Source organism: Corylus avellana, chromosome ca1, assembly GCF_901000735.1.
Source record: "Corylus avellana chromosome ca1, CavTom2PMs-1.0".
NCBI classification, from domain to species: Eukaryota; Viridiplantae; Streptophyta; class Magnoliopsida; order Fagales; family Betulaceae; genus Corylus; species Corylus avellana.
In genome coordinates, this window is record NC_081541.1 from 10,085,081 (window position 1) to 10,102,981 (window position 17,901).

At 32.5% G+C, this 17,901-nt stretch overlaps 1 protein-coding gene across 1 annotated transcript; it reads left to right on the plus strand.

Moving 5' to 3' along the window:
* Nucleotides 1–7,975: 7,975 nt before the first annotated feature.
* LOC132163549 (vacuole membrane protein KMS1) lies at nucleotides 7,976–14,725 on the plus strand. The gene is made up of 8 exons (XM_059573872.1): nucleotides 7,976–8,335; nucleotides 9,135–9,346; nucleotides 10,250–10,328; nucleotides 10,663–10,962; nucleotides 12,782–12,942; nucleotides 13,548–13,664; nucleotides 13,920–14,099; nucleotides 14,211–14,725. Exons 1-8 carry the CDS (start codon nucleotides 8,266–8,268, stop codon nucleotides 14,385–14,387), a joined length of 1,296 nt encoding a protein of 431 aa, XP_059429855.1. The 5' UTR covers nucleotides 7,976–8,265; the 3' UTR covers nucleotides 14,388–14,725.
* The last annotated feature ends 3,176 nt before the right edge of the window (nucleotides 14,726–17,901 follow it).

The following is a 17,901-nucleotide window of genomic DNA, read 5'->3' on the forward strand; positions in this document are numbered from 1 at the left end:
TATTTTTACTCTTAATGATTCAAGGTTACATCATACATATATATAGGAAAAACCCAAAACCCTAGTTGTATTTGTATGGACGTATTTGCTCCAGTCTACTTGGTCTTCCACTGATATTAATATGAGCCACCAGTTCCAAAAGATATAATGGTTCTTTCATTTTTCTTTTTCTTTTTCTTTTTAACTATTTTCACTCAAAAATTACAAGAATATATATATATAAAAAAAAAAAAAAAAAACATCTTAAAGTTGTTTGTGAAAAAAATCCTAAAGAATTAAATAATCCCTTCCCAAAAATAAAATAAAAATTGAGGTAGAAATTAGAATTAGTTTTAAATCAATTGGGTTTTAAACTACAATAACATATTCAATTTTATCTCACACTTGTGAGAGGCGCATATATAGCCACAACAATTCAATAATATGAAATTGAGATTAAAAAAAAAAGTATTTAGAATTATTCATTTGTTATATAAGATTATTTTTATTTTAAAAGAGAAAGAATACTTCCGAAAAAAAAAAGAAAAAGAAAGAAAGAAAAAATAAAAGAAGAAGAAGAAGAAAGACACGAAAGGGGATTGTAGGACATGGGCATTGATGACGGTTTTTCTTTGTTTTCTTGGTCAAGTTTTCATCTTTGGTCCCACCGCGATATACTATTAATTTTGCTTATCCCATGTGAAGCACATTAATTGCTTGGATAATTCATAATTATGTCTTAATTAGACGCGTTTGGTAGACTGTCTTATTGTCTGGTCTCTTACGTGGCCAGGCATAAACAAACAAACCCCCTCGGGCCCTCGGAAAGAGAGTGTAGACTCCTTCAATAAAAATAAAAACAAAACAAAAATTAAAAATGAAAAATAATAAAAAAGGAAGGAAGAAATAGGAAATGGGGCAGTGGGACATGATCGTGACCATTTGTGCTTGCTGCTCGTGAGGTTTCCATCTTGGACCCTCCCTCATTATAATTAATAATTTCCCTTCCCATGTGAAACATACCATTTCTTTGAATAATTATAAATTGTTATTAATTTGGGGATATGGGCTCTAACATGAGATGAGGGAGGGCATTTTCATTGATTTGACATGTCGGAGGGGTTCCACGGGATTATATTCTATTCTAGTTCAACCTGCTTAACTAATTGATACAAATTAAAGATGTACTATATATTCTTTTTCGAATTTTTTTCTTTTTTTTTTTTTAAATTTATTTTTAAAATTACTATTTGATAGGTGTGGCATGAGCTCACATATCTAATGATAATTTTAAAAATTAAGAGAGTTGTATGAAATAAATCATTTTTCTTGATGTTAGAATATACGAAAATAATGAAGATGTGGAAATATGAGCGGAAGTAAGAGAGAAAAAAAACACAAAGAATTTTACGAGTGGTTTGGTATTAGACACCTACATCCACCACGCAAAATACCCCTAAGGATTACATTATACTCATTAACCTTTTTTTTGTCTACAATACAAAGGTCGCTATTTATAGAACAATGTCTAACTACAAGTATAGTAATTAAATCTCATTGATTTGATTACAATCATAATATTTGATTACAATCAGTCCATAAATAGAGAATATTTGATATCAACGTAATTATGAAATATATTGAATATTTTCCGTATATTCTAACACTTGATATAACAATCAATGTAACCTCAAAGGATTGGCTCAAGTGGCAAGAGTTTTGGTATTTGTGATAGTCTCATGAGATATAAGGTTTGAATCTCTTTTAATGCAAACAATTCTTTAAGGCCAACATACCAACAATTATAAAATATTACCCGATTTGTATGGAATGAATGCTTTACAAGAATCTTGTCTTGGAGGGATCTCATCATCATCATCATCATATATATATATATATATATATATCATGAAAAAAAAAAAAAGAAGATGCCGAGTCTTATTTTGGCCTTTTTTTAAAAAAAAATTGGCTTAAAGAGGAAGATGATCGGGTTCGTTTGATAAACGATTTTGTTTTTATTTTGGTTCGATACTGTAGCAAAAAGTGATTAATGTGAAGAAAAAAATGTAAGAATGTCTTTTTTTTTTTTTTTTAAAGTGAAAAAGTAAGAATGTTTGGTATGGAAAAATGAAAAAATTTTGTTTTGTAGTGGTTTTTTTATTTGAATAGTAATAAAAAATGATTGATGTGATGTAAAAAATAAGAGAATATTGAAAAAAAATAAAAAAGTGAGATTTATAGTGTAGAGCCAAAATTATGACAAAATCGTTTATCAAACGGAGCCGATGACTCCCCACTATATCGACATAGCTTTACCAACTTGCAATTCCTACACTTTTTAAGGTTTAAAAATCATTTTTATAGTATTTTTATTAGTCTCACTAAATTTTATTGACCAAAATAATCAAAAGTACATTTCTTTTTATTATAACTATCAATTTTTTTAAAGCACTCCATCAGCCTCATCATTTTAACTATCAACTTTTATTATTTGATTTCAATATTTTTTTTTAAATTACTTCTTTATTATTATTTTTTAACATTTTCAAATAATAAGGAAAGACAGAGAAAATTTATATTATTTTTTATTTATTTAGTAAGTAAATAATACTCACTAAATATTACTTATCATTTATTTTAGGTTAAACTGGTAAAACTGAAAATAGAATATTTTATCTTTTTTTACTAAATTGTCTCAACAAAATAACTAAAAAAATAATAATTTTAGTGAGCTGGAAAGAGTGCTTTTATCACATCATGTTCCTTAAAAAAAAACACTTGGAAGATAGTATTGATAGCCAACCACAGTGCCCACGACATGACATTTTCAATAGTACATTGTTAGGCTGATAGGTGATACTACCCATCAAAAGAAATTGATACAAATCATGACAATCAAGATATGACAACTGAGAAACGTTATTTTCAATGTTTTTGAATCAAAATAATGCTTTTTGCAATTACCTTAAAACCTGTTCCACCTTAAAGTTGCCCACGCCCAGCAGCCTTATCATTTTCTAGGAATAGGGCCTTACTTACTCATCGTATCACTAGGTTTGAGCGGCTTTGGGCCCCCGTCTATAGGCCTATATGGGTTAGAGCTAGGCTTTCATGCTTTCACATTACGGTGCAAGCCCATCAGACAAACCTGCATATTTGCAACACAACCGGTCTGGCCCTGCGACCATACTAGACACTACCAGGCCCATTAAGTGACCTTTGCTTAAACAATCGTTGTTTGTAGAGGATATTTCACAGATTCTTTTTGTTTGTTTTTTGGAGCAGCAACAACAAGAAGAGAAGGGGGAGAGAAGGGAAAGGAGGGAAGATTAGAACAAATCAAACACATAAAAAGGGATGGATAGCCTAACAATAAGCTTCAATACAATCAAAACAATAATAATAATAATAATAATAAATTAAAAGGAAATGTGTCAAATAAATGACAGAGCCCTATAACCCTATATGAAAGGATGGAACTAGCAATTAGAGTTTTGGGGGATAAAATTTTAATTTTTTTAAAGAAAAATTAAAGACAACTTTAAAATTTTTGGAGAAAACATGGTGCCTTGGGGAGCTGAAATGTAGTTCCTCCACTGTCTATATGCAAAGTAAAGTTTATTAATGTTAGAACAGTAGATCTTCGATCAATAATTCAATCGGAAGTTTATACATGGTATAGGAGCGCTGAGAAGTGGAGTTAGACTTGGATTAAGTCTCCTTCTTCACCTTGATGTAGGAGTGCTAAGAGTTTGAATTGGACCTGAAGTTTTAACTTCAATTAGATTTAGAGTAAGACTGTTGTATTAAATTCTTGAATGAGTTCTAATCGGACTCTGATTAAAACACTTACTTCAACAGTGCTTTTCTTGTGATGTCATTTGCATTAAAGCTCAAGATTTGATGGGCTGGTTGAGTGTAATTATTCCCAACAATTAATATGTTTGGGAGTGTTTTTTGTTTTTTATTTGAATAAGTGTTTTGATGTGAGTTAATTGTCTTTATAATTTTAAGAATGTTGTATGTTTTGGGGGTGTTTGTCAATATCTCTTGTACCCAGAAAAAAAAAAAAAAAAAAAAAAGTATTTGTTAACAGTTGCCTGTTCAAAACCATCCCTTTGAGGCGGGCAGAAAAATTCCTGCAGCAGCTTTTAGAGACAAAAATGTTTTTTTAAGTCGTTGTTTAATGTTTGTTTATGCGGGTTTTTGTACATGGAGAAAATAAACGCTTGGTGATTAATTAACTAATCTTTCACGTGATAAGACAGCTTTGCTAATTATATTTTTCTAACTGTGATTAAGAAAATAAGAGATAACTGTTGTTGTCTGTAGTGGTATAATATGGCACATGCATGCAACCGAATAACAACTGATTCCAACTGTACCCAGGAAAAAAGAAAAACTGATTTCAACTGTCAACCCTGCAATCAGGTCTTCCATCTGCTGCACTATGGGTAAAGATGGACAGCACGCGGCGTGCATGGCACGCCGCGTGCAAAAAAAATTTTTTTTTAAAAAAAAAAAAAAAAAAAAAATTTTTTTGCACTGTCGTGCGTGGGCGTGCCACGCACGACGCGTGCTGCTAATCATGACTCGCTGCGGTATATATTATCCCCAATCTCTTATTAAAAACGACAAAAAATAATATTGGATATAATTGTCACCATAACATGTGCCTTGTGAATTGTGATCTTTAATAATATTATATCACCAGGAATCTGAGATGTTCAACTCCACATATTAATTACAAGTCCTATTTAGTTTTAAAATAATACACGTAAATTATACTTACTATCACAGAATAACCTCCGGTCTTATTTCAATAAACTCAAGATAACAAGATACTTTAAATTAAATAATTACATATTTAAAACTGTATAAATAAATTACATTATCTTAAGAGAGTTTGTACATTTGAATTAGCAAGGTTGAAAGTATTACATAATATGAAGAGTTACAGTTTAAATTCAAATGTACAAACTCTCTTGAGATAATGTAATCTATCTATAAAGTTTCAAATATGTAATTATTTAATCTAAAATATTTTGTTATCTTAAGTCTGTTGAGATAAGACTATTGATTATCTTGTGAGAGTATTTATCCTTTAGAATATAAAAGCCGAGGTTAAATTTTGGATCCGTAAAAGTTTTTGTACATTTCAACTTTGTTTCTAAAGTTCTAATATGTGTTAATTAGGAAAATGTAAGTTCTCTTTTTAGTGTTTTTCTTTTTTCTTTTAAAAAAAAAAAATTAATTAATTAATTTTTTTAATTTTAATTTAATTTTAAATAATATTTACACTAGGAAAACATTGAATTAGGATCATATCATTACTCATATCCAGTTAGTTATAATGAAGGGATATTTTTGTTTCATTAAAAAGTGAAAAGACAAAAATACCCATAAAGTATAACTAACTGGATACTCTCTAGTTGATTTAAACGGGATAGAATCCTGTTCCAAAAGCACTAATAAAAGGCCTAGCATTCTCTGGTCAATTAAGTCATTGAATTTTATTTTATTTTTTGTTGAAGTATTTTGATTTTATCCTAAGAGAATGCCCAAACAACCCTAAAGGATTAACTACCCCTAGAACCAACTTTAAGGGTGGTTGACCACCACCAAAACTGGCAAGTGGGCTTATGGAAGTGGCTTGATCATCCCTTAACCTAGTTTATATATATATAATTTTTTATTTTATGGTAAAATTATAATTTCTTAAATTATTCTTGAAAAAATGGTCAGAATTGATAAGGAGGGATCATTTTGTTACAAAGACCACCGAGATTTATAGGCTCATTTTGAAACCAGTAAAAAGTTTGTTGTTACAAGTAAAACCACAAGGGCTAATTTAACAAATTTTTGTATAAAATATAATAAGATTAAAATTTTTTTTTAAAAAAAATAAATAAAAGGATCTACTAAAATTGTTAATGACATGGCACATAATTAAAGTGTCCATGTGTTATTTGGCATGTGTTTACACAAGCTCCCTCTCATGATGAAAACGTCTTACCCAAGAGGGCACCTTATTGATAAAATCATAAAGGCATGCAATAAATGACACAAAAATTCTACCCTAAAACATCCCATTCTCAGCCTATAATCTTCTGTTACTTTCACGCAGACCTATAATTAAATTTGGTAAACTGCATGCTTTGGGCCATTTAAGCCAAATTGCATATAATCCTTGACTTCTTTTCCCAAAATGAAAGAGTGTGCAGCACAGCACAGCCCCTTTGCCTTGTATTATTAGTGAGGAAATAGTCGTTTGATTGCGACTTTTGGATTTGCCTTTTTGCTTTGCAGCCCAAAGAAAAATAAAATAAAAGCATTAATAAATAACTTTAAACACAAATTACTTAAAATAACTTTTATTTTTACGTCATGTTATATCTAAATAAATAAAAAGCACAATCTAAAAAACATTATTAAACAAACAAGTCATTCTATCCCAAGCTAGGACAACAAGGCTTTCCTTGTGTTGAAATCATCTCTAAAGAATATAGATTATCCGGCTAAGTCACTCATGACACTGCTGTTTTAGACGTTAAAATTTTTAGTCGAACTCGAGGGAGCGTTTGTGGTTCTTATCGTTTATGTTCTTTTTGTGCAACTCATAGCTAGCATGTATTACTGTAGTCATGCTCAAGTAAAATGTTTTTTCTGCATGTTTTTTGCTTAGAGAAAAATATATTAGATGTGTGTGAACTGATGGTCAAAAGAGCAACTGGGTTATCTTTTCCAGGAGAGAAAAACAAGTAGGTCTAACAAAATGCACCGCTGAAAGATGCCAAAGGTAATGTGAAGGGAAGGATAGCCGTAAAGCGTGTCTTCGTATTCAGGAAATTATGCTTTGAAGTCACATACTCTTTGTTTCGGATGTTCGAAGCATATTCTCACGTAAAAAAAGCATCTAATTTGCTCTTGCTTTCAAAACCATATTTCCTTTTCTTTCAAAGAACGTACAAGCAATGTCTTCTTCTTTCAACTAATATCAAATACAAGTTCACATAATCAATTGTTCTCCTATTTATTTAAAATTATTCAACCTATTTATTTTTAAGGGAATGTTACAGTTTATCTCGGTGTTCTTATGATGTTTCCATGATCTTATGTGAATATTGTTTTCTAAGAGATAAATGCTAAGTGCTCTCGTGGTCTTAGGTGGATATTATTTTTTAAAAATCGAATGAGAGAAATAAGGACTGTTTCTTTTTTGCTTTTTAAAAAAATAATATTCAGATAGACTCAGTATTCTCCTGTTTAAAATGTAAGATGGATATTATTTTCTAAAAATCTGATAATAAAAATAAGAGTAATTTTTTTAAAAAAAATAATATCTATCTAAAACTAGGAGAATATCTAGCATTTTCCTTATAAAAAAAACAAAAGAAAAAACTTACTCCATTGCCTCTCATACCTTTTTTTAGAAAATAATATCTATATAAAATCTTGAAAACACTATGAAGAATCTTATTATTTCTCTTTATAAAATTGTACCTAAACTTACCAAAAATCCAACCTCTTGGAAGACGACAAATGTATCTCCAATAGAGGTGTAGGTAAGGGGGGTGAAAGGGTGGTCCTACCCACCCACAAAATATTTCTCTCCAAATACACTTTGTTTCAATTTATAAAGACATCCATGCCTAGAAATTGTGATCGAAATACAATTGCTATATTATTTTTTTGGGGGAATACCATTTTTTATTTGAGTATTATAAATATTTACTGGGTTTATACGCTATTGAGGTAATTCAACCGTTATTATTTTCTGGGGAGTAGTATATATATTAATATATATAATAGTGACGGTAATTATTAAAAAATGATGGGTGATACTGTAATTTCGTTTCTCAATATTTCCAAAAAACCATAAAATTGATATTCTTATCAGTTTATCACCATTTATTCAAAATTTAAATAATTTCCCTTTTTTTTAAAAGGCTATTTGGGTCACACTTGCACATTGTCTACTGAGGAAAGAGGGGGAGAGAGAGAGAGCGATAAAAGCTACAGAGGCGGATCTTCACGCAAACTCCTCTTGAGCCCTCTTCTGTTTCGGTTGCTCCTTTAGATCTCTGCGAATTTTGTTCAAAATAAATTCAAAAGGAGCAATACAATTAAGATAAGTTTGGTATTTCAAATTCAAGCAATTGATACATGTCCTCCTCCCGTTTCTGCAACCAATCACAAACTTCACTAACGCGCTCAGGAATTTATAGATTCCTATAGAATATAGATACCCAAATAGGGAGTTTCTGATTCTGGCATGCTGGCTTAATGGGTCGCAAACGATCAACTCCGTCTTCTTCTTCTTCCTCCTCCCAAGGTGGTGAAGTGGGGATCTCAGGTAGGCGATTCTGATTCTTATTTTTCTCATTGTTATTGGTTGTTATTCATATTGGGTTTTCTGTAAAGTTCCATTTTTTTAATCTGAATCATTGCTTTCAATTTTTTTTTTTTTTTTTTTGTTAATAGCTTTTCTGGGTGCTTTAAACAAATGTATATTTTATTTTTGGAGGGGGTAGTTGGGATATTTGCTTGTAAAATCCTCGGTTTGAAATTGGATCTGTGAGAAATTTCTATTTCAATTTATGTTTGAGTTAGGATAGGTAGGAGTACGTGATTCCCAGAAGTTGAGCTGATTGCTGAATCAAAAAGTGAATTGGACATGACATTTCAGAGTTGATAAGCCTTTATGTGTTTTGATTGTTTCGGTTCTGTGGTAATAGGGAACAAAGTGCAATTCTATTGCTTTCTAATGCGCGTTTCAATGGGTTTTCCAAGTGGGTAGATTGGAATTGGATTGTGCTAGGAACTGTTATATCAAAGTCTGTATAGAAGGAATTGTAATACAGACTGTTATTAAATTAAAGTTTCCGTCTTGGAGATCCACGCTTCTTGCATTTACCTTGCACTTGCAGATGGAATGAGTTATTTTCTATGTGTTTGAACATTATTTACGGGGATCAATTTCGTTTTGTTGTTTTTTTTCCCTTTAGGGTAGACTGCTTTTGCATAGTAAGTCTATGTTTCCGGTTATGCTTCGTCAGAAATGTTTCTGCATTATCTAAGATTAGAAACTGGCATTTATAATGCTTTGAGTGCCCTTTTAAATCCCATCACCTGATAAAATTGTTATTTTGCAGAACTCCATCAGAGGCATCAACAGGAAGTAGAAAATTTGACACTTACAACGCAACCCTTCAAAACTTTGAAGTTCTTTGTTTTGGCTATTTTTCAATATGTGAAGCAGTCAATACTTTATCTGTTGGCAAAAGGAGGATGGTTGATGCTTTTGAGCACCGTGTCAGTTGCTATTGGAGTTCTTATTATGACCATTGATGGCCCTCATGAGAAGGTATCTTTGCTTTATGGATTACCATTGTCGTTTCACTATCATAATAGCTTCATTTTCATAGAACGTTCATGTTCGTATACAGAGTGCAGAGTCTCTGTAAATTGGTTAAGAATTCTGATTTACTCATAGGTGGGTCACCCGCATAACAGTAAACTATCAAGCATTGTGTTAGGATGCAAATCTTGACTTCCCAGCTCCATCCTGCATGTGTGATTAGTTCTAAATGACTAATTACCACCCCAAAGTTTTGTACATTTTTTTTTTTTGATGTCGGGGAACCTCTCCAAGGCAGGGCCTTTCGGACCCACCCCTACAGAGTAAACTCCGGTCCCGTGCACCACACCCTCGGAAGTTTCCCTATACGGAACTGGTTAAATTGTTGGCTTTTCACTAGGGGTGTGGCCCCAAGAAATTGTTTGCACCTATGAGGTGTTGAACCTTGGACCTTGAAGGGAGCAAACCTTAAGACTAAGGCCTCCACCACTTGGGCCAACCCCTTGGGGTTCATATTGTCATGCTCCGAAAAATTAATGTAGATCTGACCTTTTATCAACACCCTTCTCATTAAGGTGATGATTGTTTGTGAGGTCCTGGACAACTGTTATAAGCTTAAAGTCCTTACTTTCTATAATTAGGATGACGAATTACCACCCTAAAGTTTTGTACATATTGTCTTGCTCTGAAAAATTAATGTAGATCTGACCTTTTATCAGCACCCTTCTCATTAAGGCAATTATTGTTTGTGAGGTCCTGGACAACTGTTATAAGCTTAAAGTCCTTACTTTTTATAATTAGGATGACGAATTCCATGCAAATTTTACTTTTGGAATTTATGGTGAATTAATTATCTTCTTGTTTGTTTTGACGATTGGATATAATGATATTAATGCCATGTTTCTGCAGCATGTTGAGGAGCTTTCTAGATATATCAGGTTTGGACTATGGTGGATGGCTCTTGGAGTTGCATCCTCGATTGGTTTTGGTAAGGAACATTTTGTGCTTGGAATGTCATGCATTTTAGTGGTCGAATGAGTTTTTGTGCTAATGTATATAACTGATCTTTGGGGGGAAAGTTGGTTGTCATGGCTTTTATGTTTTGGGCTAGGCAAAGCATAGTTTTTTTTTTTTTTATATATTTCTTCTAAACTATGTAGATAGCAAATGATTCAGTGAACCTCTTTTTTTTTCTAAAAAAAAAAATTTTTTTGTCTTTGTTTATTGAAATATCTCGGTTCAAAATATCATGACCATTCCTGTGTAATATATTAGCACTCAAATTGTAAAATTAACCTTTTATTCCACTTGTTTTTCTTCAGGATCTGGTTTGCATACATTTGTCATGTATCTTGGCCCCCACATTGCACTGTTCACATTAAAAGCAATGCAGTGTGGCCGAGTGGATTTAAAAAGCGCTCCATATGATACAACTCAGTTGAATAGAGGTCCTTCATGGCTTGATAAGAATTGCACTGAATTTGGTCCCCCATTGTTCCAGTCATTAGATGGTTTGCGGGTTCCGCTTAGCAGCATATTGCCACAGGTTCAGATTGAGGCTGTTCTATGGGGTATTGGGACTGCTATTGGAGAACTTCCTCCATACTTTATCTCAAGGGCAGGTATGAGGAGTATATTTTTTATTTTCCTACTTATGTTGTACTCCTGGGAGTACTGGGACTAATTTTAATTTTAATTTTGTTTTGTTTTGTTTTTTTTTTTTTTTTTTGAGTAGGCCCTCATTTGGGATAGAGTTATTATTTGGATTATGGGGATCTCATTTTGTGTTGAGATTGATGCATTTGACTAATTGTTTCTCATAAGGGTTTCAACCTTGCTTATGTCCTAGGATTCTTCTCTTCACATGGCCTAGTAATTATGCAATTTATTACATGTTACATAAAACTAGTGAAGTACCAATGTTCAATATAATAGCACTACATGGGTGTGTGGGTCGATAACTATGAAATGTCTGATATTAAATATGTAATCAGGTGTCTACTGGTCAACATATGTTTCTTTTATGATAAATGATAATATATTCAAGAAGAAAACTCAAATGAAAATTAAAGACCAAATTTGATTTCTCAAAATTCAAAACATCCATAAACTTCTAAGATGAGCACGGTGAGTTGTATATTGAATGAACTAAAGCCATAGAAAAAAAAATTGTAATACTTTCGTCTTAAATTGGAAAGATGAATAGCCCACATGGAGTCAGTGGACTATAAAAGCATTCATAAGTTCTAAGTCTTATATTAGTTCCTTATTAGGTGAGACTTGGCTTTATAAGTAATTTTAAAGCTTCAAATTGACTAGTTATTTTGGAGTGATAGCACGAATGTGGCTAGCAATTTCCCTGATCATTACAAATGGTATCAAAGCAACTAAATAACACCATGTGGTACTGGAACATTGCGTGGCGTGGCCCTTACGAGGATGTCAAGGATTTAGGGTGAGGGAGAAGGAGATTGTAACATCCCTGTCCCAGATTAGGAAGATGAGTAGCCCATATAAAGTGGGTGGATTATAAAGATACTCATAGGTGCTAAGTTTTACATTGATTTTTTACTAGGTAAAACTGAGCCTTATAAGTGATTCTAGGGATGCTCCAAATTGACTTGTCCTTTTATAGTGTGATAGCGTAAATGTGGCTATTGCTTTTTCTAGGTCTTTACATAAACCATGCGCTGAAGGTATGGGAGAAGAAATTGAAGAATGTCAACAACTTGGATTTGTCCTGTTAGGTAGAAGTGAAAATGCCAATGGTCATGTATTTCAGAATGAGTGGATTTCATGTAGGACACAATTCACATTAGTTCTAGAGTTTTGAGATGAGAAATCGAACAACTTCGACAACCAGGCTAGTTAGTTTTGCTTCTTGTCAAATATGGTTGATGCCATACTTTGACTTGCTGCATCGTTGTTAGAATTGAAAAGATATACCATATGAAGGGTGATAGTTTGTGGATATGTATTTTTATTACATAATCTGTACTGTTATCAGTACAGGTTGCAGAAAGAGTTCATTATGTGTTTGTATGTTACTATCTTTTTTTATTCCTTATTAGCAATTCTTTGGAGCTTCCCATGTCTTGTCTACTGTTGGCTGTTTTGTGCTCTGTAATACATTTTTCATCTGGATATTTTTGCAGCTCTTAGGAAATTATTCTATTTTAAAGAAACTTGTCTGGTGGAGCTTGAATATGCATGATCAATGTTCAGTAGGACCTTTTACGGATCCATTGTTAACCTTTAACTTTTGGGTATAACTAAATATGAATCATAGATCTTTTGTCTGAAGTAGATGCATTCATGTTATTTTCATTTGGCAAGTTTTTATCGTTAGTGTGGTGTAAGGGATCGGGATGAGTACTATTACATTATGCTTCTGATTAAAGACTTAATTCTGCACTAATACTAATCTGCCACATTATGCAGGAAGCATGTCGGGCAGCAAATTGGACGAAGCTATTAAAGAATTGGATGCCTCCTCAACTGAAGACAAAGGAGTCATTGCTACTCGCCTAAATCAAATCAAATGCTGGCTTGTATCACACTCGCAACACTTGAACTTCTTTACGATTCTAGTGCTGGCTTCGGTTAGTTTGGACTTTCTCTGGCTTGGTTACAGGAAGTCTTTTGTGAATGGGCCTGTTGGAATCTTTTAACAAGTAAAACTGTATATGTATACATATTCTGTCACGCTCGATCCAGCAAAGTTTGTTGTTTGTTTCTCTTGATAACTTTATTTTCTTAGTGTCTTGCAATTTTTTCTTTTTTTTTTTTTCTTGAGTAAAGATCCCTTAGAGATTCATGAAAGAACATATGTAGTTGAACCCTAAACCTCAGGAAAATGGCTATAGTTAAAGCATTTGATACCTCAATACTGTGCCCCCTCAATTTCTGTTTACATTAACTTTTCTTGAAATTCTAAAACTTGATTAGGTATATGCCCATCCTGACGTTTGCTGAAGTTTCATTCTAAATTTGAATTGCTCCAAGGTTCCTTGGAAATTGTATTTGCTTGGTATTTTGATGTTATTATATCTGGTATTTATCATCAATAATGCTTTATTATAAATGGTTCTCATGTCTAATTCTGAGGAATTCAGGTTTCCTGAAAATTCTTATGTGATGTATTTCCCTTCAAACGCAATGTTGTTTTTTATTATGTTAGCTGCCAATTAACTGAAGTATTTTACAGGTGCCAAATCCTCTGTTTGACCTTGCTGGCATTATGTGTGGACAATTTGGGATCCCATTTTGGAAATTTTTTTTTGCCACGTTGATTGGAAAGGCAATTATTAAAACTCACATACAGGTTTGTGAATTCTCACATTCTTTTACATCTTGGTCTTAGTTGTTTTAGCTTGTAATTGGTTCAATTTGGCCTTTTTTTGGCTTTCTTATTGTCGCACCAAGTGTATTGTTCACATCATGCACAACAGTTCAATGATCAGACTACCATTTAGAGGTTATGTGAATGAGGAAGCTTTTGTTGTCTCTTCAAAGGCAGCTGTATGCCTGGTGTCAATATCATAATACCTAATATGTTTTGGCTCCCCCTCTTTTGCAGACGGCTTTCATCATCTCGGTTTGCAATAATCAGCTTCTTAGCTGGATAGAAAATGAATTGATTTGGATATTGAGCCTTATACCCGGTTTTGCTTCCGTCTTGCCCAACCTTATTGCCAAACTCAATGCAGTCAAAGACAAGTATATGAAATCATCTTTTCCAGGGGCCTCAAATACGAAGGTATTCAACCCTGACATATGAGTCATCCATCTAATTTTGGCAAGGTTTTGGCCCACATTCATCTAAGTTTTTATTCTTTCCTATTTAATATTCTGTTAAACCATTCCCCAGGAGAACAAGTGGGATTTCTCACTCACTTCAGCCTGGAATACTATTGTGTGGCTCATGCTCATGAACTTCTTTGTCAAGTTTGTGAATTCAACTGCCCAAAGTTATCTGAAGACACAGCTGGAAAATGAAGTAGCTGAATTGTCAAAGAAGTCATCCACGTCAGCAGATTCAAAATGAGTCCAACCATTAATGCTTTGATTAAGTAGAAGTAGTGGAATTTTTAACAGGGCTACCATTGATGTGAACCCAAAACTTTCTGCTTCAGAAAGTCCATTTTAGCTTGTATAGAATCAGGAACACAATGGGCAACAGGAAAACTTGCAGGTTTTTATTTTACTTGTCTGCTGCTGGGGGAAGCATTGTTTTGGGATAGTTTTTAGCCCAAATGCTAATTATTGTTGAAAACGGAAACTGGAATCTGTTTATTCTTTTCCAATTCAAACAGATTATAAATCCATGAACTATTTTAGCTTTTAAAGCATCTGAGTAAATGCTCTCGCTGTGTTTTTCTCCGAGGTTCATGAGCTAACAAATTTGATTATGTAGCCTCTACTCTGTTATCCTCCAAAAATAACAGGGGGGGTTAGAATATAGCAGATACAAGTTCCTTCTATTTCTTGTGCGCCCGTCTTGAGGATCTGTTTGGGATTGTATTTGAGGGGCTTAAAAGTGTATTTAACACTCAAAAAGTCAGTTTAAAGAAAAAAATAGTCGTTTGGTAAAAAAAATTAAAAGCGTTGTTAAGGGTTCAAAAAGCTTAAAGAATGATGTTTTTTCCTAAAAACGCTTTTTGACTTAAAAGCTTTATTTTCAAACGCAATTTTAAACAGGTTCTTAATAAGTAAGATTCAAGCAGCCTACGTATAAGGCTTTATTGAGAATGGGCCTATAGTAAATGGTTGTATATGGGCTAGTTAATGGGCTGAAAAGGCATACTTCTTGTATGGGCTAGTTAACGCACTTACGTGGCCAAACTATAATTAAGGAACCAAAAAAAAAACACTTTTTAGGGGGTAAAAAGTTAATTTGAAAGAATTGGAATAAATCTTTTTAAAATTTTTATGGGATTAGTTGAAGCTCGGAGAAGTACGTGATTCCGCCCCTGGATATGATTACCTGCCCACCAAGTTGCTTATGCAAATTAGTTGATTGTAGAGATAAAGTTTAGTGAAGGATTCTCCACTGATCAAGTTGGTATGGTGGAGGCATGATGGGCATCTAGACATGAGTTTATTGAACCCTAATTAATATTGTTTTAGATAGAGAAGAAGAGATATGACTAGAATAACTTAATCATCAGTGCATGATGGTATGCATTACTTATTTATGATGAATAGGATTACATAAATAATAATAAAAAAAAAGTTCCACTAGTAGACTATGATATCATGAGAAACGGTCTAGTCAGCCTCGTGCATCGATGTTTGTCGATTTGGCTAAGATCATGCTTTGATTCTGATTTTAGCCCCAACTTATTAAATATTCTGCTAATACAAAGGGTAAATCCTACTGGGGCAGGAAATCAAGTTTTTGTACGGTTTTTGGCCCTAAAATAAACTTTTTTTTTTTTTTTTGTACTTTTAATTTATGAAAATATAACCTAGAGGTGATATATCCATATCATATTGTTTAAGTGTTTATGTATGTTAAAGAAATAACACCCAAAAGATCTTAAACTTAGAATACCATTTGATAATCCAGTTGGGTATGTGTGTGTATATATATATATATAAAATCGGGCCCACTTTCGAATTTCAATAATCAAGGGATTACAATCTCAAGATAGAGAGAGATGGGAGTCGATAAAAGAAATAATTTTTACCAAATAGAATAAGGACATGGTTTCAAAATAAACTACGCTTTTAATAATGTATTAGACAAAATAATAATAATAAAAAAGTAATATTTAATTGATTTTTTTATTTTGATTAAAAAAATATAGTAATAAACTACGGTGTCATAGGATTGTCGTTGCCCATTGTACTTGATTTAGTTTTTTATTAACTAAATTTAAAATATAAAATAAATAAATAAATACCTAAAACAAATAATATATGGATAAATTTGTTAGAATAACACTCCTCTTCATGTATATGTCCAAACTTCCACTTAATAAGTGATACCCAACACCTTGAATATGAATTAGGATCCTTTCAAGTTTATTTGAACTGAATAATATCGACTTAGTTATATTTGATGAGTACTTTCGTCCAATTAAAAAGTGAAAGACAAAAATACCCCTATAATATAATTAACGGAGTGTTATCCAGTTCAAATGAACTGGAGAGGATCATGTTCTCTTAAATATTTAATAATGAGAGATGAATGATTGAAACAATTAAAGATTCGAATTTGGAAAATAATGATTCTTTTGAGCTCAATCAAATTCTAAACGAGCTTGTGTCAAGGTAGATTTAACAAATTTATTAGTAAATTATTGCTTAAGAAAAAAAAATATTATTTACCATCCTAATGATAAAAACCAAATTTAAAGAGTATATCAAAAAAAAAGAACATTATCAATCAGTTAACCATAATGTTTTATAGAGACAATTTGAAAAAATATGGCTTCGTTTTAATTTGATCTTATTATAAAGAATGGACATACTAATTGGTTAAAGTACAACATTTCGGAAGATGCTCCCTTTTACTTATATAGTTAACGATAAAGGTGAAAAATTTAAACTATAATTAAATTTATTGAATTGTTTATTTATTTTGTTAATTATATTATTTAATATCTTCTTTCAATTCTATCGTTTTAATACTTTCTTTCAACTTTATCATTTTTTTTTTTTGGCATCTAGCGGATTAGCTCCAGAGTAGCTAAACTACATATTTTACTACAGTGAATAGCAAAAAGTAGCTATTCACTATAGCACAATGTTCAAATTTTTAAATGTTTTTCTCTCTCTTCTCTCTCTCTCTCAATGCTCTCAGGATAAATGAGGATCTTTCTCTTCGTCATTCTCAGCATCCTCTCAGCCAAAAGACCACCACCATCAAAATCGTAACATTGAATCAAACCAAACATGGTGCAGAGCTCAAATCCCATCTTTCAACATCAATTTATAGCGTTTCACTTTCTAAATTCACAATGCTGGCATCGTTTTGGTGGAGACTTTTTTGTTGAAACTCCATCTCTCTTTTAAGCAAAACTGTCTTCTGTGCTCGGTTGAACCTTCCTCTCTTCTCAAGGAAGAGAGAGAGAGAGAGAGGGAGAGTGTTTAAGAAAACAATTAAAAAAAAAAAAATCTAAATTCTCTATTCGGCTGAAACCTATCTCAATCTCTTCCATGAGAATTGTGGCGGAGAATTGTGAGAGAGATGGAGAGTTTAAGAAAAGAATAAAAAAATTCCAAAAAATAAAATTTTAATCAAATAGAGAATATAATAAATAATCTGTTTGAGTGTATACGAAAAATGAACAATTAAAATAAAAAATTATGCTTTTTTATTAGCTAGTTTACTTAATATTACTGGAGATGCTCTTATGAACAGAGAATAAGGTTATCGTATGGCTTGATTCTTGTGGTGTGTGTGTTTGTGATAGGCCACGAAGGTCCAGAAATCCAAAAACTGGGCCAAAGTGGTCATTAATGTGACGGGCCTAAGCGGGAGGCACGAAACCACAAACTTGACCCGAAAACCATTCGAACTGAAATTGATCCTGTCGGTTTTGTGAAACCCT

Bases quoted from the DNA above. Each gene is read 5' to 3' on its own strand.
- LOC132163549 (XM_059573872.1), top strand. From the start codon at position 8,266: ATGGGTCGCAAACGATCAACTCCGTCTTCTTCTTCTTCCTCCTCCCAA. The intron at 8,336-9,134 runs GTAGGCGATTCT...GTTATTTTGCAG, and splicing joins TGGTGAAGTGGGGATCTCAG to AACTCCATCAGAGGCATCAA. The intron at 10,963-12,781 runs GTATGAGGAGTA...CACATTATGCAG, and splicing joins ATACTTTATCTCAAGGGCAG to GAAGCATGTCGGGCAGCAAA.